The sequence below is a fragment of the Scylla paramamosain genome, chromosome 28, assembly GCF_035594125.1.
Source record: "Scylla paramamosain isolate STU-SP2022 chromosome 28, ASM3559412v1, whole genome shotgun sequence".
NCBI lineage: Eukaryota > Metazoa > Arthropoda > Malacostraca > Decapoda > Portunidae > Scylla > Scylla paramamosain.
In genome coordinates this window covers 19,609,770-19,637,131 of record NC_087178.1, presented here as the reverse complement: position 1 = coordinate 19,637,131, position 27,362 = coordinate 19,609,770, and the positions used below count along the sequence as shown (strand labels likewise).

Genomic DNA, 27,362 nt, shown 5'->3' with positions numbered 1-27,362 from the left:
CACACACACACACACACACTGACATGGACAAGGACAAATGGAAAAGACAAACGGACGGACGGACAGACAGAGACACACCTACCAAGGCTATAAATCTCTGCCGCAGTCCGCCATCGAAGCCCGGCGCGCAGGTCACTCTGAGGGAAGACACCCGCTGCTCAACGACCGTGCAGCTCTCCACGCGCTCCGGCACACCTGTAATTCACACACCTGTAACGCCCCCACACCTGGTGCGAGTTCCTTACACCTGCAGTATTACACTAGGAACATCTGACACACACACACACACACACACACACACACACACACGCACACAACGACAATTACTTAGGAAATATTACTACAGCACTACTGTCAGTTCATCCCATCCCCTCATATTCGCGAACCTCCACCTCCACCTCCTCCTCCTCCTCCTCGACAGTAACACTCAGAGCGTACTGTTGTTACGTCGTGAATGCATCTGTGTATCACTGATGCTATTCCTGTTAGTACTCTGCAATAACAGCTACCGGAACACCACCACCACCACCAACAACAACAACAACCAACAACCAACAACAATTACTAACTACCACTAATATCACTACCACCTCGCTACAACCACTATTATTACTGTTGTTCCTACCACCACCACTATTCCTGATGTCTCTGATGCTGCTTTTGCTGCTGCTGCTTCTACCACCAACACAGTACCACAACAACTAACCTCTACCTTCACAACCACCACCGCCACCACCACCATACCTTCTAAAAATCCTATAAAACCATCCAATCCTACGAATATAGAGTTAGGATCAGAATTACCAACGCTTATTCCTCCCATCACTCACTGTCCTCTCGCCTATCACTCTTACCTATCTATATCACTTATTGTCTTCTTCTCACCTGCAGGGATGAGCAGAGTGGTGCATGGGTGGCCGTTGGTGCCCTGCTTGTTCATGGCCCAGCACAGCACGATCATCTTGGTGAGGGAGAGCGGCGTGGTGTAGGTGAGACGGGAGGTGTTGCCCGACCATTCAAACTATGTGGAGAACGATGGTATGCAGGTAAGTATTCGGGGAGAGAGAGAGAGAGAGAGAGAGAGACTGTGTGTGTGTGTGTGTGTGTGTCAGACAACGAGTCATAGGGAATGGGGGGATGTTTAGAAATATCCCTCGCTACATCTAATTGTTCCATCCCAGCATGCAGTCGTAATACCATAATAAAAATGTCCCAGTTTATGGAACCAGCGGGCTGTGAGAACACAACCCGTTTAATTGAAGCAACAGTATACTGGTTAATTATTTCCTCGCCCAGTTCGTTTTTTCTCTTTTAGATGCCACTTTAGGACTTATGCCATCAACAGTATTACGTCGACTGGTTGCCGTTGGTTCCACAATAAAAGCTTAAAAACACTTCTTCAAAAGGCTCAGAGGTGTTTTTTACGATTTTTAGTGGCTGATTAACAAGATTTTTACATTATAAAAAAAGGAGAAACAATAAAAAAGGAGAAACAATCTTGAGAACCCAACTATCTATATCTGTGGTCTTGAAAAATAGTCGTGGTGAGAGTTAAGCTTTTCTGAATACAAGCCTTACATCCATCAGGACAGCACGTGGGCGCAAAAAAAAAAAAAAGAAAAAGAAAAAAAAAACGCTGGAGCTTGTTTCACCTCCTCCAGTCCCTTTATTGTGCATGTTGCGAGACCAGTGGGGGCGGAGCGTAATAATAGCCTGGTGGTATCAATAACCGCGTCTGCAGTCATGAGGTGTAGGCCTCCACACCTGCACCTGGTGACTGAGACCAGATATCTAGTGACAAGTCTATTCGTAATGAAATAACGCACGCCCTTCCTCACTCACATGCCCCCCCATTCTCTCTCTCTCTCTCTCTCTCTCTCTCTCTCTCTCTCTAGCCATGAATACCAGAGTAAATGGCGGTGTATACTAAAGATGATGTAAGTAAAGAAGCGGTCGCTGTTCGGTGCGTTACGTAAGCATCAGCCAGACGCTCTTGAAGGAACACGAGTCAAGTATGTGGAAATATTGGCGTATCAGTGAAATTGCGCATGTCCATAATGGAAATAAGGGGAACAGATCTCCTTGAGTGCACCAATGTTCGTAGTAAGAGAACAGATTTGAGTACACTGAGGTTCGTAGGAAGGGAAAATATCTGGCTGAGTGCAAGAATGTTCATAGGAAGGGAAGAGATTTGACTGCACCAATGTTAGTGGGAAGGGAAAGATTTGAATGCACCGATGTTCGTAAGTAAGAGAAGTGATCGCAGTCCCCCAATGTTCGTAATAAGGGGGAAAGATCAGAGTGCCCCAAAGTTGAGATAATCACGATTGGAAAGCACGGCCACAGAAATTAAGCTGTCACCTGATCAGATGAACCGCCGACCGCTACAAGAACCACGCCTCTCGACCCACTTCATTCCCGCCCTGCAGTAAAATAAGCGGGGCTATTTTTCGCAGTCCACTTTCCAGCTGACATTCATATTCATTTGTTATATAATCATCCCTAATTATCAAAGTTTATCTCCCAAGGTGCTACTTTTCCGCGTCCTGCTGCGGCGTGACCTTGGTTGTTTTGTTAGGCCAGTCGACACTCGTAATTCTTCTCATTCCTAGTAGTTCTCCCCAACTAGAACAAGTTTCGGTGCTTCCATACAAATAGATGGACGCGTTAAGTACTCCTTCTCTTGATACTTATTATATACTACGCTGAAGAGGAAAGGATTATGTATCACGGGGAAGGGAAAGGAATATATATATACTATGCAGAAAGGAGGATTATATAATACGCGGAAAGGGAACCTACTATATACTATGCGGAGGGGAAAAGGACTATATATATTATGCTGAAGGGAAAAGATTCAGTAAGGTACGAAGCACATACATACATGTTACATAATATGCAGATGGAATACAGCACTAGGCAATGATCATCACAATAATGTTTTCAAATTAACACAAATTAACACACAAAACCAAATTGGTTATTCTGTACTTCAAGGAAAAATTTATCTGCTATCATCACAATGAATGCCAGAACAACCCTGCGGTCTTTTCTTTCAGAACAATCATTATAAACTTGTATAATTGTTGCATGTACTTGGGTTAGTCTGTGGCCGTAATATTCCGCGTATATATCCCTTGTTAGTGGTCGATGCGTCTGACCTGAGTAAAGGGATTATGAAAGACTACTAGTTAACAATAATAAGATGCTGCCTTTTCAAAGGGATTTCATTACTTTAGCTTGTTACATATGCTGTTACACACAATATACACTTTCTTTTGTATTAAGGAGTCTATAGCTATTAGAAACTCTCTCTCTCTCTCTCTCTCTCTCTCTCTCTCTCTCTCTCTCTCTCTCTCTCTCTCTCTCTTTCTGAACACGTAAATAAACACACGCACTTACACATTCTAACGTATCAGCGACGCGGACTTGTTTGTCTCTCTATTTCTATCTGTGTGTGTTGGAGCTCACCAAGGCGTGAAAAATAGAAGACCATTGCGTCAGTGTGATCACGATTTTTTCATTCATCGTGTCCCTTAGGGATCATAGCGCGAGCAATTTTCATACGCTGTTTTTTTACTTCTCATCCGTGTCTGTCGGTATGTATGTCATGTCCTTCTCTCTTGCTCTATCTGATCGCGGTTTTGCAAGTCTGTTTCTGTTTGCATATATTATGTCTCTCTTGGTTTGTCTGTCTGTCTATCTGTCTGTGTTTATTTATTCGTCTCAATCTGGTGTCTGTCTGTGTTTATTTATTCGTCTCAGTCTGTCTCTTTATTTGTGTGTTTGTGTTTGTCTCTGTATAACATTTGTCTAAATCTGACTATTTTACCATCTCTCTCTCTCTCTCTCTCTCTCTCTCTCTCTCTCTCTCTCTCTCTCTCTCTCTCTCTCTCTCTCTCTCTCTCTCTCTCTCTCTCAGCCTTAGTACTCCTCAACAGTAAAGTGCGAAAAACAGTTTTTTGTCGGTTTCTTTATATTTCCATAAGTAGCATTATCATAAAACGCGCGCTGACACACCTAATGCCCCTGATGACACTAAGCACTTGGGTTTGTGGGTTTGGCTTAATAATGTCTGGGTACTATTTCGCAGTAGTGGATGAGGTAAAAGTGTGGCTTTAATGTGGAGGGAAAAAAACGTTCTTGTAATGTGTTCCCAGTGAGGCGAGACTCCCCTGCCACATTACGTATAAAAGGTTGACATTTTACAGTCATGTTACTTTTTTTTTTTTCGTTTATGCGTACCAGCTAAGGGCACAGAAATGGCGGGAAAACTCGGTGATTAATAATAAGCTGAAAAGTAAAAAAATATATATCCATAATAAAGATCGATACCAAATAAAGAAGTAGAGGAACAGACGATAAAAGTACACAAGAAAATACAACGCGCATAAATTTTTCATACGATTGCTACATCTTTTTCAAATACAGTAAGGAAAAAAATATAGCTTATGTACAGTAGTAGCAAATAAGAATGATGGAAGTGAGATTGGAAGTGAGATTAAAAACAAACATATTTTGAATCATAGCCATTCAATAGTAAAATTATACAGTTTAATCAGATTGACTCACTATTGGATCCTTTATTAAACTGAAAGACACGATACCAAAGCTGCTACGCTCGGACAGTGCTCATTGATGTAAATGATGTCGTTGTGATGTCAGGTAAACTGGTGTGCTGGTTCATTTAGAAATTTCTTGATTAGGACATCGAGGCACGAGACTTTCCACAGTGGAATGAGGCAATTAGTAGCATACATTGTGATCTTCTGGAAGATGTTTAACTCTTTGACTGCCACAGCTTCTTGCCAGATTGGTACTGTTGTCTGGTCTAAATAACAACTTTTAAGGATTCACAGCAAAAGAGGTCATCGAATATCTAGTAAAGTTTTATAGTACTTTGTTTTTGATTGTTGTTTTTTTATGTAAAATCACCTGGTTTTGCTGGAAACAGAACTGCATAAAAACGCCATCAGCAGCCAAAGCGTTAAAGGACTGAGAAAATATTGATGTTCTGGAACCAAACAAAACTTTTAAATTCGTACTTCATGAACTTCGTACGTACACATATTCAAAGTGTAATGATTATTTATTATGGTTTGTATAATTTTTATATGTAGTAGCCAGATTCAAAGTGTTATGATTATTTATTATGGTTTGTATAATTTTTATATGTAGTAGCCAGTTAAATCTTTCCCCCTCTCGCATTTCCATGTAAATTACGTACTGTGTTTTTCATTCTGGGCTTCGCAGTTTCCTGTTTTTTCGCCCCAATTAAAAAATGGTGATGCGGGTCTGGGAAATAATTCGGTTGTCTTTCAACAGTTAACAGAACACCACCTCTTCTTACTGCGAATTATTATCATTAGTAGTAGCAGCAGCAGCAGCAGCAGCAGCAGCAGCAGCAGCAGCAGCAGCAGCAGTAGCAGCAGCAGTAGTAGTAGTAGTAGTAGTAGAATTTACCCAAAAATTTATGTAAATCAGTTATAAAAAAAAAATTACTGAAATTAGCTTTTAGTTTTTAATAATGGGACTGTCAAGTTGTGTTGCGTTGCGTTGCGTTACGTTGTCTTGCTTTGCGGTGCGCTGTTATGAGAACGTGAGTAAAACGTGATAAATTTAATGAAAACACGGAGTGCCTTTTTAATGACAAACATGTCACATCGGCAAGGACAACATGGCGGTCTGGGCATTCAAGCTGAATAGATCTAATCAAAGTTATGTCAGCTCCGTCATGCATATCTTCCTAATTCCGTCATTGCAATATCTAATTTCTGTGCTTGTGTGGCATCCCCTCGCTTGTTTCCAAAGTTTTGTTTGTTCCCGAGACCTGCGAGGCGGCGCGGGGCAGCTCTCTCCATCATTGTTAGCGAGCAATAATTGTGTTGGAATCAATGAAAACCTCGTAATCACCCGCGGTAACTGAGTCATATTATAGATCACAACAACATCCAAGAGAGAGAGAGAGAGAGAGAGAGAGAGAGAGACTGAGGCAACAACAGAGGAGGCATTTCTAGTTTTTTTAAAGATATCAAGCGATGAAATACTGAAGCAGAGGATGACGCATGTAAAAACAAATCAATATAATGAACTATATATAGTATCTAGGATATTAGGGCCAGCACTTATCATTTCACACATAAACGACGCTTCCTGGCGCGCAAAAGTTAATAAACTGCTTCATTGAAAATTAAACTACTTAACTAGGTAATCAATCATTCTCCGGTTATTATATTGAATATGTGATCAGCCTTTCATCCAGACTGTCTTTATGAATCAAAACCTCACAGGACAAAACCCCACAGGACAGTGTGATCCAGGAAGACAGACTGCATACTTCAACAAACCACGTGAGCGGAGGTGGAACGAATGTTGTTACTACTGTACAGGACATCGACTTGGAAAGAGGATGGCGCTTGGATAGCTTAGATGCATAGTTTAGGGAGTATGGAATGACACAATGGGAAACGGAAGTAAGTTCGGATAGTTTAGATAGTATGAAACGTATGTGTGGCATTTCATTAAACCAGCTTGAAACAGTTGTGTAAGTGACAATGATATCACTATATGAGTGAACGTCAACCACACCCGCAGCCATTTTAAGCCAATTCGTTATTGAAATTAAATTAATATTTTTATCCTTGATTACAAAAATGACGTCGGGAGGGAGGGAAGGAGGGGTGGGGGAGAAAGGAACCGATAGCCTACGAGGTGCCACTGTGACCTCCACCGTCCTCTGAAGTTTGTGGGGAGTACTGAACTTCATTTGTGAATAAAATTCATTTATGAATAAAAAGCTATGATTACAAGGAAGACAAACTAGGTTTTGATGAGCATGTTAGAATGTTAGATGTGTGTGCAGATGTCAGTAATATACGTATGCAATCTTCATGTTACAGGAGGTTGTGTCTGGTGGCCTTAAGTGTCTGCATTGCATAGCTAAAGGACTCCCGTTTCCAGGTCGTCGTGTTCTCCCCGGGGTGTGTCAAGCAGTCGAGATGCCACAATGCCAGCCGGTCTTAGCCAGTGCTCGGGAGAAGAACACCAGGGCCGCGTGCAGGGCGACAATAATTAGTGTTAGTTCATTCAGTACGAAGGCAACAGCGTTTAGTTATAATTTTGAGGTCGTTAAATTTACACTTGTCAATTGTGTAATCCCAGATATGGCATATACCCAAGAGGTTGTGCGTCAAAGACTCATTTGTACAAACTGTATGGCGATACGCTGCCACCAGGTGCACATCGTGTGTGGTTCTACACGGCAGCAAGATCAGCCTATGTGTACACCATAGGAGGTAACATCGGCATTCGCATTGGTGATGTTATCATCAGATGTACCTATATCTGGAAAGATTTAGAAATATGTTGCTTTCCACACTGTTTCTACCATGAGAACTACTATGAAAACTTAGAGTAAAAGAATGACAAATTGATTGAATGGACACTTGATTAGCAAAGCTGCCTTTGTTCAACAATACCAGATCTCGTAATGATAATCCACCTGCGGACATTACATTTCCCGACTAAAAAACTGCGTCTTAACTCTGAAGGACAAAAACATTAAGCTCGCAGCAAAATATATGGTCTGCCTTGTTAGTTTTTTCTTTTTTTTTTTACTTCCACTAATTAAGTTAACGCAAGATGTTATTAATATTTAGCGAGGGCGCTTTGTCTCGGTGCACTGGAGCCCTCCCTCTCCCGCCTTGCGTCTCAGCGGCGTCTCATTAATCCTCGAGTGTCGCACACCAGAATATAGTGAAATAAACAACTGCTTTCACAACAGAGACTCACCTCGCTCTTGGGCACTGCTTGTAGGCCGTCCTGAGTGCTGTTGAGAGACCAGGAGAAGCGGTCCGGCGGCGGGAAGGCGTCCACGGCACACACTACCGTCACGTTCTCTCCTGGCGTCACAGTCACCACCTGCTCATCCACCTGACACCGAGGGGCATCTGTCGAGGGAGAGGAAGGTGCAATTAGAAAGCTGTGTAGCCCTGAACAAGGAGGAGGAGTAGCGCTGTTACAGTCTCTACTCCTGTTATTCTGGTGGTGTATCAGGTGCAATTTTTTTGGAGAAACCTCGACCCGTCAGATCCATTGTAAATTGTTTTCTCTTCTGTTATAAATTTCGACAAACTGGGAGAGTTTCGAGTTAAGATTTTTTTTTTCCCGAAGATTTTTTTTTTTTTCCTGAGCTGGTTCTTGTTTCCTTAGTGATCAATAGTGCTGTGTGATGATGCAGCTGATGCGCCGCGTATTGCAGGTATATTTGTTTTCTGGCGTATTGGTGTGTTAAATAAAAAAAATGAAAATGCATATTCTTTTAGGAACGTTCATGAGTTCTCCCTTTCTCATGGCGTGGCGTCTTCCATGAAATGAATACAAAAGTGAGAAAGAGATCAAAAGAAGACACAAAACATATAAAATGCAAGCTGAACAAGGAACGCGTTGAGGTGTAAGAACATCAAACAACATGCAAGCATTATTTAAACATCCTATAATGCAATAAAGAGCACACGATGGAGCATTGCACGACGGGCACTCAGGATCCGGTATTCAGGAAAAATTGGCGAGCAACCAACGGAGTGCCCGAGGCCTTGCTTGGTCAAGCGTAATCATCAGATATGGCCTGGTAGTTTGGTCGTTTGCTGTCCGATATAAATAGACGACCCGTGTGCACGACGACACACAAACTTCGATCGTGTGGTTGTGGCCGAAGTTTATTATTTTATTAACTTTGAATCGTTAATTCTTATGTACAGCAAACATTTACAATATTAACCAAACAATCCACATGACAAATTAAATCACATAAGGGATTAGTGCATCCAACAATGATTCACTGTTACAAAATACACGTAAGGAAGAGCGGAAAAGACAGAGTCAATATATGAATAGATTAATGGCAAAAGTGGGCATGTGAAGAGCAATGAAGAGCAAGAGTGTTGACTATCTTAAACTTCAAAGGAGAAATGAAAAAGAGTAAACGTCATTAATATGGAAAAAATTAGTGCTTCAGAAAATCTCCCATGTTGACTTAGGGAACCACTTTATTTATCCCCATATTCACCCCTTTCTTCTCTCTCCCCTTCCTTTTTTTCTCTCCATCTGGGGCGAGATGACCACCATCATCTTAGGAATGAGGTCAAACATCTCAAATATCAGGGAGACGTGAGTGGCATCGCTCCCTCGCGCCCATACCTTCCCTTCTCTTCAACTCCTCTCCCCTCCTCATATTTTCCTTTCCTCTGAGTACTTGCTTTTTTTTCTACTTTTATCTTTCATCCTATATTTCAATTTTTCCTCTTTTCTTTACTTCTACTTTTATCTTATTTAAATTCCTACTTTTTTTTATCTTATTCTTTAAATTCCTCTCTTATTTTCGTATATGTTCTCGTGTTTTATCTTCATCTTCATTCCTTACATTCCTCTCCTTTTCTCGTCTTTTCTCTTAACTCTCCTTTACTTGTTTTAATTATTTTCCATCGTTCATAACTGGGATTCCTCTTTTCATATTTTCCTTCCCTCTGTATCTGCTTTCTACCATCTTTCACTCCTCCAGATATGTCTTCTTCAAATGTTATGTTTATTATCACATGGTTTAATTTACGTTCCACCTCGTCAAGGAAGATCATCCTGTTTATCGTTTGCTATCCAGAATCGTCAATAAGACCAAGTAGACACAGACGGAGTAAGATTATCTAACGTCAATAACAAGTAAAAGTCCTCCAGAAAACCATAAGATTATCATATATTCAATTAATCATCTCCATTTCAGTTAATATCCAGATCTACTTCATCGGTACAAGTGCTTAATCTTTGTTCACAATATTATGAGCCCTTCAAGGAGCAAAATTTCCTGGGACATGATATTCCTCGAATGACAAGAGGCTACCAACAAGGAGTATTACGAGAACTTTTATACTTTCATCAAAAATCTGGGAGACCTGACATGCGCCTATCAGAACCTTGCTTGCGGGCACAAAGAACTGGGTAATACTAAAAGCTCAGGCCTCGGCGTGATCACCAGTTTACATTCATTTAATTACTTTCATCACACAACCAGAAGCTCATATTTTTGTGACGGTAACACCAGCAACCGATCCTTGTTATTATTGTATTTTTTTCTCGCTTGTTAAAAGTAAATAAATGGCTTTTTATCATTAAGACTTAATTTCCTCACTTCAAGAATACAACAAACATTGCTCCTTATCTTATACTCTCTTCGTCAGTACCTTTAGATACTTCGATTGTGAGATGCATGCCTTTCTATCCTCTAAATATAAAATTAATCGCATCTTTCTAATGGATATGTTATTATTCTTTGTTTAGCTGGTGTAGCTTGGTAGGTAATGTGTATTTTAAAATTATTCGTACCTACATTCTAATAAAATAGTCATTACGTGTAGCTGTCTGTGTATGTGACGGGTTTTCAATCTTCTAAAGTTGAAATATTCTGTGTTGCAAACAGTGTCTCGGAAAAAAAAAATAATAGAGGTGGAAAGAAGCTACCTCGCTTTATCTTCACGCTCTCACATTAGGCGTGAAGGGATAGAAAATACACGTGTACCTTCACAAGTAGCCTCGTTTGAAGCAAATAGATTTTGTTACCTCGTTTCCTGCGTTCTTTATCTCCACGTTTCCTGACTCATCTTTCTCTTTTCCTCATGTGCTCACTCACTCTCCTGTCCCTCTTCCAAATCTTTCTCCTTGTCTCATTTTGCCTTCTTATTTTCTCTTTCAAAGTACGTGCAATCAGTCTTCAGTATTTTTTTTTTTTTTTTCATCTTCACTTGGCTTCTTACTTTTTCTTTCAACCTCTTTTGCCTTACCATCCCTTAAGCTGCTGGTGTTCATTATTTTTCAATTCCACGATACTTTTCGGCAACTTTCAGTCATTTCTTTCACTTTCTCCTCCTCCTCCACCTCCTCCTCGCGTCTTTTTAATTAACTCAGCCGGTGTCATTAATCTGAAAGAAGCAGTATCATGAGGGAAGCAATATCATGAAGCAGCGAGTGTCATGAGGGAGGCAGTGTCGTGAAAAGTAAATGTCTTGAAGGAACACGTGGTATGAAGGAACACGCCGGCAGGAGAGATTCAATCAGGAAGAAGCGATCAAAGAGAGAGAGAGAGAGAGAGAGAGAGAGAGAGAGAGAGAGAGAGAGAGAGAGAGAGAGAGAGAGAAACAACTGATTATACTTCATATTTGTGGGGTTAGGGGGGAAGGACGCTCCAGCAACAAACAATGTCAGCACTAAAATCTTGACGGGCAAACAGACAAACGCCGACAGAATAAGACAACAAAGACTGAATAACAAGGACAGATTAACACGCACAGGCAGAGAGAGACAAACACAACATGAATAACACGGACAGATTAACACACACAGGCAGAGAGAGACAAACACAACATGACAAGCAAACAAACGGAAACTGACAGAAAAAAAAGACAACAAAGGACAAATGAACACAGACAGATTCAGAGACAAACACAGCTTGACAGGCAGACAAACGAAAGCTGACAGAAAAAAAAATAATAAATAAGACAAAGAAAAACACGGAAAACTGGACAGACAGACAGACAGACACAGACAAACACAGTATGACAGGCAGACGTGAATACTTACACAGCACGTTGAGACTGATCGTGTTGCTGGTCTCCGTGCCCCGGGAGTTTGCGGCGCTGCAGGAGTACCGCCCCCCGCCCTGCCGCCCCACCTTCTGCAGCACCAGAGAGTCCCCCGTCACCAGCACCACGCCCGCGCCGCGCTTCCCCTGCTGCACCTCCTCTCCCTGCGGATAAAAAGAAGTCCTCTTTTGTTGTGGTGATAATGTAGGTTTTTTTTTTTTTTTTTTTTTTTTTTCTCGATTTTTCTTATTACATTTTATTTATTATTTTCTATTTATTTATTTATTTTCTTTGTGGTGGCTGCGGAAATTAAGTATACGTAATTCATTTCTCTGGTGGCGCTGCTTTTCTTATATCTCGAGACGGAATGAAGCTCTTGCCTCGTTTATCCAGTTACGAACAAGGCTGAAAGCAGGAAATCGTAAGTATATACGTAACAGAAATGTGAGTGGTAAATTAAATGGCTTTCCTTTCAATGACCTTTGAGTTTTTAGAATGGTGCGTTCCCTCACCACCACTAACACATCATTTCCTTCAGCTCTGACTACTGTGGCCTTTTTAACTTGATACAATTATTCTGAAATCAAAAGGTGCCACTGACAGGAAGGAGGGTGACCAGCTCAAGGCTTTCAGTCCCTGCAGTTTTGTTTTTCCTCAATAAAGGAACCAAAAGGTGTCATGTCAATAGCAGTCAAAGATTTGAAATTTGTTTATCTAGATCTAAAAAATACTCGTATACCAAGAATGCCATATCATCTTTTTACACCACCACACACAGGCATACAAGTTCTCCCACACAAAGCAAAGGAGTTTCGCCTCGACAAAATAAGAGTAATGCGTTTTCATGATCAATAATGAGCTTGTAAGGAAGAGCGTCATTGCTTGTTAATTCTGATTTACTTGAGCCCTTTCCACGTGATCCATCTCCGGATCATTCACAGTAAAAAGCAGACGTCATTCCAAATTCAAAAGCTTATAAAGAAAAATAGAAGCGTGTTACTGTTTAGGTTTAATTCATCATCCTCGTCTAGTACTACTCATCAGGTCACTCAGAACATAACAGAGAGCTTATTCCTACTAAATACCAGAAACCAACATAACAAACAATAGAGGCACTGCTTTCGGAATGAAGACAAATGTACAATTCCCTTATACTCTTAACCACTTCCTCCTTCCTTCTCAGGTGTACTGACGTAGCCCACCTTACTCTCATTGCCCTCATTGCCTGGTCTGACCTTCCTTCAGCCCACTTTGGTCTTCCTTAACGTGACCTTTCAGAGTCCTTCCCACGTAACCTTTCTCAGGTATGTTTCAAATTTCTGTGTTTCAGTAAACCATTCCCTGATCTAACCTTCCTTTCTTCAACTTTTCGTCTTTTTTCATGTGACCTTTCCTGCCTATCCTTTCCTGACGTAACCTTTCTCCCCCAGTCTTTACATACCCCTTCCTTTTTATTGAACAGCCTTCCCTTCCTTCCCTTCCTTCCCTTCCTTCATTTCTTCAACTATAACTGTAAATTTCATCCGTAGTTCTATCCCTTAACTTTACAACTTACTTTTCTGCGTTTATCCTCTCAAAACGAAGAGACATTTCCCTATTCTATTTCGTCAGAACTTTGTATACTGTAATCTAACGCTTTTCAGATTTTTGAAGTGGCGTTCCGCGGGTTGATTTGTTAGTCTTGTTGTTGTTGCTGGTGGTTATGGTGGTGGTGGTAGTAGTATAATAGGTTGGATGAAAAGAGAAAACTTAAGAATAATGCAGGGTAAGATTAAATTAATTCTCGTGTTGTGCCCCGCCGTGTTGTCAACAGAAGCGCGCGTCTCTTATACAAGTTCTAATCTAGTATATCGTGAACGTTACATTTACCTGGTCTTGGAAGCTACCTTAAAAATCAGATGGGAAAGGATGGAAGCGAGTAAATCAAAATTTTTCATACTTTCAATGAAGATTCTTTAATATTCCCAGGCATGTTTAGACACCATTTTCTATTCCCTCCTCCCCTTTTCCTCCCTTCCTTCCTTCCTTAATTTTTTCTTCCATTTTTTACTCAAGTTATGTCTTCTCTCCTTCCCTCTATTCCTTTTTTCTGCTGTTTCCTTCCTTCCCTCATATTTTTCTTTCCATTTCTGCTCGAGTTATTTCTCCTCGTCTTCCTTGTACTCGTTGTTTCTTTTCTCTCCCTTCTTCCTTCTCGTCCTCCCTGTCCCTTTTCGTTTTGTCTCCGATGCACATGGGAGGGAGCCAAAGGTCAGGCGGCTACAGGGAGCACAGGAAGAATTATGCTGAGAAAGATAAGTTGTCATTTTTACCTCGGCACTGCAAAGCCGCCGTGCGAGTGTTGCCAGCCGGGAGGGGGCAACTTCCCCTTAAACTGCAAGCATTAAGCCTTCGATTTACGTCACTTGTTCAGTGTCGTTTAGCTCGTTAGGACTTCAAATTATGATCTAAAAATATCCCCAGGATCGCATTTAAAAAGCCTTAATTGAGAATATTTTCATGGCGGATATGTTTTGTTCATGATTTTGCTAAAAAAGAAAAGAAAAAAAAAGACTAACAACGCAAACGAAATTTTTAAATCCGCGTATAACGAGGACTTGCACATATGCCTGGCGCGCGGCGGTTCCTCTGTGCCTGGGTGAAAATAGCTATGAAAATAACGCAAATAAAAAAAAATAATAAAATCTGGGATTATTTCACAGCTATCTCACAAAATTAAGTCATCTCACCCTTTTTTTTTTTTTTCTGATAGAAGAATATTCCCATTATTATTATTCAAACTTTGCATTAATGAGAGCATGTTCAGCCGTTATTAAACATTTTACAAATGTGTTGAGTCTCGCTGATTGTTCCATCCTCCCCATAAAAATGTTTGCCCCACGCACGTCACTCTTGCCGGAATACAACGGCTCCCCGTCCTCATTAAAAGTTAACACATTCAAGACTTTCCTCCCATACTGCCCAAGCTCTTCTGAAAACTATCCTTGGTAATTCATATTATCATCGCTGTTGCTACTATTATGCTTGTTATTAATGCTGCTCCATAATCACAACTACCACAACCACTACCACTACTACTACCACCACTACCACCACTATCACCACCACCACCACTCCCAGTAATGCCGGTGTTGATGCTGCTACTAATTTTGAATTCAGTCATCAATCATGCTTATGTTTACTTCCCGTCTTTTTTCTTTTTTCCCCCGTCACCTAACACACTCTTCCACTCTCTCTCTCTCTCTCTCTCTCTCTCTCTCTCTCTCTCTCTCTCTCTCTCTCTCTCTCTCTCTCTCTCTCTCTCCTTCCTGCCCACTACTTCCCCCATTCCTTATCCTCACCGCCTTCCCTTTGCCCCTCAACAAGACTGTGTATGCAGCCGTTAATTACCTGCTCGTAAAAGGGTAATAACTTCACAGAATATGCTATTACCTGCTCCCAGGCGTCCACTCTCCGCTCATGCTCAAGCAAATCTTCTCCTGGACTCTTAAAGGAATGATGTGGAAGGTCTGGCGGTGCTCGCTCAACTTCCTGCAATGGTCTCTAAATTGTTGAAAAAATGCTCCTGGTGCCTCACGGATGTTTCCTTCCCGCGTCTAAGTGGCAGTAATTGTAAGAGGCGAAACGAAACATTAGAACTGACTGCAGGACTGCAACGTGACGCCTCTGTTGCACACAAACATATGCATAGTGGTTAGGTTCATCAAAAGTGTTCCTGAAGAAAATATTTCTTAAAATCAAAGAGTAACATGCGGACATATCCACCAGCGAGATTAATCCGCACAGCTTTCATAGAAAAAAAAAAAACATGTAATTAGTAGCGAAATCCGCAGAAAGATGTAACACGGGAGGAAATATTCCTTGGATAGAAACGGTAGTACGCACTGTTTACATGCGAGTATTGGTGAAATGTTATTGCAAAAATGTATCGCAAAAAACGCTGATATGCTGACACGAGAAAAATTTACGTTATAACCAGAATATTTCCTGCGGATGTGAATATATCCATTCTGATAAGCTATGGCGCAAAAACGTTAAATAAAAGTAAATAAATAAAAAGCTACTCGCAAGCCGACACGATAATAAGATTAAGTTGTTGCGTTAAAATCAAAGCGGAACTTCGAGGTTACTTGGTTTACAGAGAGAGAGAGAGACTCACCTGGTGGTAGAAGGTGATGCGTGTGGGCGGCGGGTTGGCGGTGACGCTGCAGGTGAAGTACACATCCCCGCCCTCCTTGATGCTGGACGGGTCAAGGCCACGCCCGATGGAGAGGCTCACGATGGGTGGATCTACGTGAGTGGAGAATGGGTGTGGAGGATACGTTAGTGAAGACCGAACTGAAAGATACATTAGTAAGGAGTATGTTGAAAGAACAAGAGTCAAAGGTGTGTTGGCGGCGCAATGGGAGGATACATTAGTGAAGGCTTTCGTTCGTTTCCATTTGTCGTCCGTCACCTGTTAACTATTGCAGGATGTCTGCTGAAAAAATCACGCCAAAATGAAGGTTTGTTGTATACTGATGTAATGGAGGAGCACTATTTTATTTAATCTATCCGCATTTTATGTACACTATTTATCTACAACTGTCAAAAGTGCGTGTGAATGAAAATCTGCTGCCTGTGAGTGGAGTGACGAGATGGCCGAGTGAGAGCAATGGAAGTGTGTATGAGAGATGTGCTACAAGCCTTTGTGCAACCAGAATAAATCATGGAGTGGTGGAACAGGTGAAAAGGAACATGCTAATCTGGTATGACCATGTGAGAGAATGAAGAGTGGAAAGTTTGTAAAAAAAAATGTGAGCGAACTTGGTGATAACAGGAGAGCAACATTGCTTGGAGGATGGAAGGACTGAATAAAAGTGTACAGGTGTGAAAGAGAGGTGTTCGTTGAGGCCAAGCACTTCAGCAAGAAAGGAGGGAATGACTAGAAAGGGAGAGAGATCAATAGATAGATACAATAGATAGAATGGTAGACAGAGGCTTACACTCTCGAAGTGTGAAGGAGGCCGTTCAAATCAATGGAATCGGAGTGAAGTCTACTTAATTACTAGCCCACCAAAAATGCAACAAAAAAAAAAGACACCGTCATCTCGTTTATATGAAAGACTGATTTGGTGTGTGAATAATGGCAAACACACGCCAAATTATAATAAACAAGAACTTCATCACAGCATGCAAATAAAAAATAAGTAGGACACAAAGAATGAACGACTCCCTTTGATATTTACACGATTCGCTCGCCTCCAGTAAATTGCCCACGACAGAATGCACTCGTAACAATGGGATGAAGGGAGAAGCCAGAATTGAAACGATGTGTGAGTTACGAACGAAGATAACGAGGATGGAACGTTGCAAATGTACTTTCGACTCGGATCCGAACCAAAGGAAGGTTAATTGTGATGATTCCCTTATAATTGCCTTTCGCATTTTTAAGGACTAGACGCGGGAATTGTTGGCGCGATGATTAGAAGGTACAATTGCATTTTATGTCCTCTACTGGTATACAGGGAAGCGGGAGAGTGTTGAGCGCGGATGGTGAGAGCAAAGGGGTTCTGGTAATTATGTGCGTTTCGTGTGTGTGGTGAGTTCATCCAATATTTATGCGATTCACTAGTAAGGAGAATATTACGCTCTTTTTTTTTTACTTTTCTTCAAACATTTTCTTTCCTAAGCAGTGTTACACTTTCCCTCATATTTACAACACCCGTATTTTCCCTTACTCTGCTCTTTGCCTCTTTCCCCGCCTACGTATTTCATTCCTGCCTTCCTCTTTCTCTTCCCTCTCCGCCTCTTCCTCTACTTGCCTCCCTTCATGCCTGTCCCTCTGCTTCCCTGCACATCGCTTTGCTCTCCCTGTCACTGTTCATGCCCTCAACCACACCGTCTGAGAGGGAAGGGGATCAACCACTAGCCTTCCCTTCCCTCTCTGAGTACGAGGGCAGTAGGGGAGAGTAAGAGCAGGAACGGGGAAAGGGAGGGCGAAGAACAGGAGCGAGAAAGAAAGTATAAGAGAAAAGGAGATAAGTGTTTGAATTTATTACCTTATAAAGATTAAAAAATCACAACTTCTGCCATACATTCCCTTACTAGAATACAAAGGAGAAAGAAACAAATGAAGAAGAAAAGCAGCAAAGAATAAAGTGCTGAAGTGAAGGAGGAAGAGGAGGAGGACGACGGGGAGGAGGGGGAGGAAAGTGCAGATTAATTCTACAAAAGAAAATCGTGTTTCTTAACTACTAGCCATGCATTAACTTCTTAGGATATTAAGGAAGAAAGAAACGAAGGAAGAGGAGGGAAAGGGGGAAAAGCGTAAATTGTTAATCTATTAAAAACAAAACTCAGCGACGTATTGACTAAAAATCACTAAACGTCTTAATTATCCACGCGAAGGCAGGGAGCGTGGCAGCGTGGCGTGACACCAGCTGCTGTTCGTAACTCGATGGTGCTTTGCTGTGTACCGCCAAAGGAACCTCTAATCCCTCTGATCCCACTGATCACCATTACCAACAGCAGCAGCTCAGACTAGATTCACGTCAGGGGAACTAACCAGAAATACTGATGCGCGTCTATTTGCGTACATGATAAACTACAAGCACTGTTGTCCACTTGTTCCTTCCTTCCCCTGACCTTCCCAGCACCTTACGCTGAGGGAGGAAAATAATTAGGATTTCTCAGTCAAGCACGCACGGCCACCTACTCTCCATCCTCACCTCGTTTATCTTCCCGAGCCGCACGCAGTCTCAAGGAAGGAGATTCTCTGCTAATTTGTGATGGAAACGAGGTGGCGAGACGGGAAAAGCTGCTTGGTGGCGGCGTGCGGGACTGGCGACGCATGTGTAAGCAGCCAAGGTAACAAATGACAGTTTAGTCTATGGAGTTTTTAGCTGCAATGAACACGGAGGTGGTGGTAGGTTAATGATGATGAGGAGAGCAACTTGGGTAATTGCAGGTTGTTGCCAGTGTTTCCTTAGGTGGTTTTCGTGGTGATGGTAATGTTGAAGTTAGGTAGTGAGAAGGTAGTTGGAACGGAAGGTCATTAATTATGATGTGGTTACGTGAACATGAATGAGACGAGGGGCTGGGTTCACTGTTACTGTTGGTAATTAGAGTAAAGGTGAGACATGTTGATCGTCCTGTTGATGATTTATTATCTTTATTACATTAATGATAAACGGAACGGTTTTCACTTACTATACACAGACACTCTGATGAACAAAACTGTTTTCCGCGATAGTCTTTAAACCTGTCATTTTTTCAATAATTTCTTTGTTGGGTGTGCGCTTCCGTGAACCTTGACGTACTGCAGACAACAGATACTTCTCCATGTAAAGTGATACATTTAGAGAAGACACGCTTACTTGACGCACACTAGAGACACCATAAAAGGACTCCCGGCTGTAGCGTGATACTTATTGCATTACTTGTACCACTATGAAAGTCTTGAGACGCTGTAATCTTATGCACCCAAAATAAAATGAACAAAGCAGAATAACAGAAAGCAGCACTCACGGATGACTGTGAGAGTGGTGTAGTTCATGACAGCATAAGCAGAGTTGCGTGGATTTGTCGCCGTGCAGGAAAGGCGGCGCCCATCATCGCTGGCCTGGATCGTCCACGCTACGCGGCTCTCAGAAGATCCCGTCCGAGTCACCGTCTAGGGCAGGGATGTCAGAGGTGGAGGTTGATGTCAGTGGTATACAGCCATTGTGCTGCTGTTACTATTACTAATACTGCTACTACTGCTGCTGCTACTGCTACTACCACTGCTACTGCTGCTACAATAATAAGGATCAGATCATCAGAGAAAGTAGAAAAGCAAGTGTTTATTCACTGGAAAACATCGGAAAGGATCGAGAGAGAGAGAGAGAGAGAGAGAGAGAGAGAGAGAGAGAGAGAGAGAGAGAGAGAGAGAGAGAGAGAGAGAGAGAGAGTTTTGAAATGTTAAAATCTAGCATGTTTGAATAAAATGTGAATTGCCTTGGGGTTACTTAATGAAGAGTGACCCACCTGCGTCACCTGCAGGGGCGACCAGTCAGCCTCGTCCTGCAGATCCCAGGTGAGGTTAGCCGGGGGTCGCGAGCCCGTGGAGACACATTTCACCTCGTGACGGGTGCCCGCCTGCAGGGCCTTCTCGGCTCCCGTTATGAGCACACTCGCAGGCTCGACTAGGAGGAGAGAGAGAGAGAGAGAGAGAGAGAGAGAGAGAGAGAGAGAGAGAGAGAGAGAGAGAGAGAGAGAGAGGAGTTGGGTATACAGTTTAACTACAAAATGCTATTTGAATATGTCAGTTGTTCCCTCTTCCCAACATATATTTATCTTGCCATCATATGTTTATAAACGTATATTTCCAGACCAGGGAACGTAACCTAAACAACAACTCAGGTTATTCTGGAAATGTCGAGATATATCATCATGTATTTAAGTCCACCACCGTCTGCATTTCCTTCCTGCGCCCTTCTCAGTATCCAACGCATCCTGCCACACTTCCTTAATACAAAGTTATACAACTTCCACAACTCCCTCGTCGCCTACCTTCACCCCGCCTCCTGCTTCTCACCCGACACCCCGCGGGACACACCGCCCGCCACGCCCTCGTCCATCACGACGTCACCCCGGACACACTCTTCATCTTTACCAATCTCTTAAATACAATACCGATATTAAAACTTTGCCAAGAGGAAAGTTTTCTCCATATCTTCTGAAATGCCTCTCTTCATGTCCACTTAACTTTCTTCTTAAACGACAAACTCCATGTTAGCATCCCCGTCGTGGCGAGACCTTGATGTGGTGGCAGAGCTTCAAGCGTGACGGGAGGCGCCGCCAACTTTGCCAGAGTGTCAGCCTGTGTAACGCCCTGTGAGATCAGTCGTGCCAGCCTCTGTCATGTAACACATTTCTAAAGTCTTCCCACGGCTTGCCGTGCTTGGCGCTCCGTATATTCAAGCCTCCTCAGCCAGGAGTTGGTTCATTCCAGAGCAGGTGTTCTTTCTATGCTTTCCCATGGCACACAATACACATTTTTTGGGGTGAAGACGTTGGGGAAGGAAATACGACGATAAAGGCAAGACTAGCGTGGCCCGCTAGATCAATCACGTGGTCATGGCCAAGTTTCTGTCTGGTGGACGTCACCAGACTTGCCATCATACACCAAGCAATGACCAAGTATACTCTCTCCCCTAACCCAAGCAACATAAGCCTCGCCTTGTTTTCCTAGGCGGGTACGGCGTCAAGCGTGCGGCATCACGTTGCAAGTATCCGCCATCCTCATCACCCTGACCTGCCGCTCCCTCCTTGAAGCCTACGCGTCCCCGGCTCACTCTTCCCAGCCTTGCCTCATCGCCATCCTGGAGCCATTCCAGGCTCGGAGTGACACCAAAGGGACTCCTGTCTGCCTCAACACCTCGCCCCCAGCTGCTCCCGTTCCGAGGTCGCAAGGAAAAATCGAGGAACGTGCCTGGTCCTCGACGTTCTCAAATTGGTCTTTCCACAATTTTGAGATTTTCCAATGAAAATTACAAACTCAAACACTGCCAAATCTGCGTAAAACTGTTCGACACCGTAAATTGATGACAGACTATGTAATTATTTATTTAGAGGTTCAAGTATATATATAAGATAGTCTTTATCCTATATATAATACCTTCTTTGGAGAATTCTCAATCCATGTTACCAGACCATCGCTAAAAGAAAAAAGTACCTGTTGCCGTAAATGACAGTGAATGTGACCTGTAAATGAATGACAGAAAAAGAACAGTGTAACACATTCGATACAGGTTAAAGTACTGCCAGCAATATATTACAATAATGGCTCTCCATTGGTTTCCGCCTCACTAATCCTTTTCCTTTCAGTACAAAAAAAGATGACTAATACTCTACTGACAACGGTAATCACAACGATGGCAGGTTTATGTGCAAGTAAGAGGCTGCGTGTTCGCCACTAGTCTTGTTTTCTTTTGTACTGCCAATATTACAACTTGTATTCCGCTAATATTGTACTGTTTTGTCATGGAAGAATGTCGTGTGCTCCATTACTTTTCACTGTATGCCTCACACGGTGCGTCAGTGGTTAAGTCACTGTCACACATTCTTACCATCGGGACTTCATTTAACACTTACAACTATTTCGAGGAATTACATTTAATTTAGAATGTCTTAATTTCCTATATTAATTTCCTGAGATTACGTTTACATTACTCAAAACTTTCAGACAGACACCACTCTCATCACTGCTAAGCCTCCTGCTCGCACGCTGACATTCCCCGGACAGCTACGCTTCGGGCATGTTGCTTGGTAATCCCCATGATGCTACCACTACTACCACCACTATCACCACCTTAATTATCTACCACCACCTTTTATCTACTTTCGTTTAACTAAGAGGTGTGTTCGTTTGTTTCCCCGTCCTCCAGCAACTCAACTGCGACATTCCTTCAACTGTGTAACCAAGGACACGACTTACTATTCATGTCGATCCTGACGTTGGTGACGATGGGCGCCGTCAGGTTGTTGTTGGTCACGACGCACTGCAGCTCCGCGAGGTAGTCAGCGGCGGTGAGAGGAGGCAGATAGAGCCGGTTGGTGAGGGAGCCATCGCCGCCACTCACGCTAGTGGAGGCGTTGGTGAGCTGGACTCCGCCCTTCACCCACTCAATGTTCGGTAGTGGCCAGCCTTGATGGAGGAGGTGTGTTTACTCTGTGTGTGTGTGTGTGTGTGTGTGTGTGTGTGTGTGTGTCTGTCTGTTTTACGTAACAACATAAAAATCTCAGTAGAGAAAATATGGTTTTACAAGTGAACACCGTAATCTTGTTAGAGGACACGAAGTGCTGTATCGTAACTTACCGCCCTGCACGTAGCAAGTTAGAAAGGGTCGCATCCCCTGGTTGAAAGGCCCCGCCACCAGCATCCCGCCGGCCCCCCGTGGTACAGTCCTCCCCTGCCCGTCCACTACCATCACGGCAGACGGCTTCTCTGCAATAGGAAATCAGAAGGAAAGGTTATCCAATAGAAGTGTTATTCGCCTGAAAGATCACAAGTTTGTTTACGTTTCTCGTCTGTGCATGAAAAATAGTTATACGGTAGAATCAGGAATATAATATAAAATGAATACAGGTTTTGTGTATGCGGATAACTTAAAACAGGTGTCGCAAACTACTCTTTATATAGTGCAGGGTGGTGTGTACTTAAAAGCAAGTAAGTGCACAGATAAGAACAATCGGATTTTTCAGTTTTGATGAACTTATTAATCATCACCATCATCTCCTCCTCCTCCTCCTCCTCCTCCTCCTCCTCCTCCTCCTCCTCCTCTTCCTCCCCCTCTCGTCTTCAGTTTCTGGTTCCACTTTCTCCCCTTTCTCCTTCTTTTGCAAGGATAGAGGAAGACGTGAAAAAAAGGGGTCCGTGAAGCTATTCAAGTACTTCGCCAGAAAACCCTCCCTGCCTCCACGTCCTCTCACGACACATTCACCCTTCCTTGCCTTTCACGCTTCTTCGGCCTCGCTACTCGGGAAAAGAGTAAAAAAATCTTAAAGTTTAGAGAATGACAAAGCCTCCTTGCTACTTTGTGGTGCAGCGTTGACCATTTTAGGTCTTGTAGCACACGTAGATACACACACGAACTCAATTGATACGAATAATATTATCGTGCAACTTAACTGAATCTTGCAATCTTTTAAGCTTTTAGCAAACAAGAACCGTCCATTCACATCCTGCTCCATCTCGTTCCATTTCATTCCATCCCGTTCCACAGTTTCATTTCTTCCACAATGTCACAAACACCACCAACACCCTCTTCTATATATTGACTGAATCACAAATCATGTACATATCTAATGAAGGACTTGCTGCACTGGAAGGCGAGAGACGCAGCTGGGGTCTCCTAGGGATGCTTCAAGCTGCTTGGTGCTTTGTAATAAGACTACCACACTCCAATGCCAACACAGGCCGAGTTTGGCATCTCCATCAGGCGGAGACTAAGAATTTGTCCTCCCACTTAGAAACCTTTGCTTATTTAGAAGTGAGCTCTGAAGGATTTAAGAGTTCTAGCGTCAATGTCCAGCAAAAGCTATGGCAACATCCCTGCTATTTTGAATCACTAAGGAATTTAGCTGAATACATTTTTCTGAAAGACGTGAAAAGGTGATGTCGCCACCAAGCGAAATAAGCTCGTTCAGGGTCTCGAACATTCCGTGTTGAATGCTGCTGCCTTTACTTCCAAGCATGACCTGCTCAGTGAAAGACTCCTTGATGATAGACAGACAGACAGACAGACAGACAGACAGACAGACAGATAGACAAACAGACAGGCACAGACAACTCCCACACAGTTTAAAATCCCTAATTAATGGGACTTATGCGGTGATATAACATGTCAAGTATAATGAGAGGCATGAAGGACACAATTACTCGTCTAATTGACCTTCTCCTTGCTGTCAATAATCTCCCCTCTCACTTAATTTTACTCGTTTTAACAACAAATACAACCGGTTATTTGTTATTTATGAGAAGACATTCCACTTCATAAGAAAAAAAAATACTACCTACAAAACTCTCTCGCTCTTGCCCTTGCTCTTGCTCGCTCTTGCTCGCTCGCTCGCTCTCACTCTCGCTCTCCTTCACTGATTTCGTGTGTTTTATATAGTTTCATCTAACCTTTTTGAAATTTGCCTTGCAGTTTTCTAAAAAAAAATATATAACTGAACTTTTTATTTTCTTCTTTCCTCTGAGGTTTATACAGATTGCATCGTTGATTTGCGATTTTTTTTTCCTAAGAGAAACAAGTGGAGAAGAAACAGAAGAAACAAATGAAACGGAAGAAAAAAAGAAACGGAAAGAAAACGATAGAAAGAAATAAAAAAAATACGCTTATTATTTTTACATGAAAAGAAACTGTTCCCAGATTGCGAAATAATTAAAGAATAAAATGTTCCTTGAATGCAGCTCGCGAATCAAAGCTGCAGACTCTCTCTCTCTCTCTCTCTCTCTCTCTCTCTCTCTCTCTCTCTCTCTCTCTCTCTCTCTCTCTCTCTCTCTCTCTCTCTCTCTCTCTCTCTCTCTCTCTCTCTCCATGACCTATACTGTATACTACATAGTGAAGGTTGGTTCCCTCTCCTCCTCTCTCTCCCCACTTTACTCACACACACACACGGCTGTAGCGTAGCTTCAGTTCCCCTCTAAATAAATTTCCTCGCTAAGATTCCACTCACAAGATTTCCTTCATGATGCAAATGTACTGTAAGGTAAGGTAAAACTAAGGTAGGGTAAAACTGGGTAAGGTTTAGCTAGATTAGGTAAGGTAGAGTGAGGCTTGATTACGTTAGGGAGGGTAGGGTAAGATTTGGTCAGGTAAGGTAAGGTAAATTAAAGTTAGATTAGTCTAGGTTAAAATTCAAGAAAATACGCATCATGGGAGGAATAATTCTGAATAAAATCTTTGTGAATAGAGTTTACAAGAGTGACATCAACATAGAGGCCACATGGCACACAGGTTACACTTCCATAAAGGTAAGCACTACTTGTCCTTGTTCCATTCCTCCTCTCACACTCCTACTTGACGTTACACGCACCGTATACTATGAGGTGAAGGCGGTGGGTTTGTGTGGGCGCGTCGAGGAAGTCAACCCTGCAAGTGAAGCCTCCAGCATCCTCTCGCGTCACCTGCTGCAACTCCAGCCACCCGGGGAAGACTGGGAGGGCGCCCGGGGGGTCCTGGGGTCCCGGACGGTATGTCTTCTTCACCAGCAGGAACCTCGGGGTATAAGAGTATAGAACTGAGAGGCAGGGGTGGGAGGCAGGGAGGCAGGGGATTGTGTGAGAAGAAATGAGTTTGGAAGTAAATAGAGGTGTGTGGGGAGGGAGGGAGAGAGAGAGAGAGAGAGAGAGAGAGAGAGAGAGAGAGTGTGAGAGAGAGAGAAAGCACACAACCAGAGTGAGACAATTATACCTAAAAAATAAAAGTTTAGTGACAAGAATATACATGAAGTATTTTCCTGTGAATGTCTTAATCAAATTTTGATCACGCACTTAAAATAGATTAAGTAATAAGGGAAGGTGCAAGAAACTCTCAGTCCTACACATATCTGTCCCAGTATACATCACACCTGCCTATTGCCACCCATCAATCTCATCCATAAATATTGAATCTTTTAAAGCTCCCTAATGACTTTCTTTTTTTTTCGGCACGTCCACGTCCCGCAAGACTGCGTGTTGACCTGAACAACACTCGACTCGAAACCTTCACATGGGAAAAGATTATCGCTGTTTTAATCTGACTCACCTCTACCAAAAATTTCATTATTTTGAGGTATCTTTTCCTTGTTTCTTTGCTCATTTAGTTTGCAATGGTACCGTGTATTTGCTTTAATAGTTTGTGTTTTTTATTTCTATTTCAGAGAGAGAGAGAGAGAGAGAGAGAGAGAGAGAGACAGAGAGAAAGAGAGAGAGAGATGGGGGATAAAACCCCAAGGATTATCAAGGACTTTTCGGAGAATTGAGAAGGTGAAGGACAAGTCTCATCAACTCCTCTCCTCTAACTGTCTTCAGCCTCTCTCTCACCGCCGCAATGTTACATATCTAGCTGTCTTCTACCGCTATTTTCATGCTAACTGCTCTTCTGATCTTGCTAACTGCCTCCCCTCCTTCCGCGGCCTCGCTGCACAAGACTTTCTTCTTTCTCTCACCCCTATTCTGTCCACCTCTCTAACGCAAGAGTTAACCAGTATTCTCAATCATTCATCCCTTTCTCTGGTAAACTCTGGAACTCCCTGCCTGCTTCTGTATTTCCACCTTCCTATGACTTGAATTCCTTCAAGAGGGAGGTTTCAAGACACTTATTCATCAATTTTTGACCACTGCTTTGACCCTTTTATGGGACTGGCATTTCAGTGGGGATATTTTTTTCTATTGGATTTTTGTTGCCCTTGACATGTGTCCTTCCTACATAAAAAAGAAAAAAATATATTTTTATTGATTTTAGAAAATATTGAACCTGAATAAACTAAATATACATTACTTATGGTACATTTTAATGCTAGGAAAGGCAGAAAAAAAATAATTATACGTAGAAAATCTTGATGTAGACGGAAATGAAAGTAGAAATAATGAGTATTTGCTCTCTGGATTCATGCTAAGTACATCAAAAACAGATAAAAAAAAAATACGAGCATATATCTAAACATCCTATTATTACCTAATATCGAAGCTAGAAATGCGACTTATCAACAAAAGATATATATGTATTTCAACGTCAAGCTAGGAATCAACGCTTCACTTTATTCGTACAGCTGAATCCTTGACTGCTCACTCACCATCGGAAAAACAGACGCAACCTGAGCTGGCCAAGAACCTCTCAGCCAACCAAGTGCCAAGCAAGAACGTGTGTGTGTGTGTGTGTGTGTGTGTGTGTGTGTGTGTGTGTGTGTGTGTGTGTGTGTGTGTGTGTGTGTGTGTGTGTGTGTGTGTGTGTGTGCGTGCGCGCGCGCGCGGGCTTCATCACCCTTTATCGCAGTAAAATGTAGGCTAGTGTTTACAAGGTCGCGTTTTCTTCCCTCCCTTGAAGGCCTTTGACTAACAGAGGAGTAAAGCCTCAGAATAACCTTTCCTCCCCGGGGCTCAGTAACACGCCTGTACACTGCATCTTTCAAGGGGCCTTGCCAAGGAAGCACGCGGGGATAAAACATGCAGGCAACGTATCATCGCTTTGAAGACCATCCCTTTGTCCTCTCGTGTGTGTGTGTGTG

The 27,362-nt window shown here is 42.5% G+C and overlaps 1 protein-coding gene and 1 long non-coding RNA gene across 6 annotated transcripts in view; one reads left to right on the top strand and one right to left on the bottom strand.

Annotated features, from left to right (window-relative positions):
* Nucleotides 1–7,341, top strand: part of LOC135115061 (uncharacterized) — a 32,456-nt gene extending 25,115 nt beyond the window's left edge. For both annotated transcript variants that reach the window (XR_010275783.1, XR_010275782.1), the window contains exons 6-7: nt 892–1,046; nt 6,961–7,341. This is a non-coding gene — a long non-coding RNA (uncharacterized LOC135115061). The remainder of the gene's footprint in view (nt 1–891; nt 1,047–6,960) is intronic.
* LOC135115060 (nephrin-like) overlaps nt 1–27,362 on the bottom strand; it is a 116,057-nt gene that overhangs the window by 9,604 nt on the left and 79,091 nt on the right. For all 4 annotated transcript variants that reach the window (XM_064031540.1, XM_064031542.1, XM_064031541.1 and 1 more), the window contains 10 exons: nt 25,191–25,372; nt 22,468–22,596; nt 22,087–22,296; nt 19,635–19,792; nt 19,137–19,281; nt 15,787–15,917; nt 11,626–11,791; nt 7,792–7,949; nt 886–1,021; nt 83–195 (listed from right to left, as the gene is read on the bottom strand). In XM_064031540.1, the coding sequence (XP_063887610.1) occupies nt 83–195; nt 886–1,021; nt 7,792–7,949; nt 11,626–11,791; nt 15,787–15,917; nt 19,137–19,281; nt 19,635–19,792; nt 22,087–22,296; nt 22,468–22,596; nt 25,191–25,372 (1,528 nt within the window). The remainder of the gene's footprint in view (nt 1–82; nt 196–885; nt 1,022–7,791; nt 7,950–11,625; nt 11,792–15,786; nt 15,918–19,136; nt 19,282–19,634; nt 19,793–22,086; nt 22,297–22,467; nt 22,597–25,190; nt 25,373–27,362) is intronic.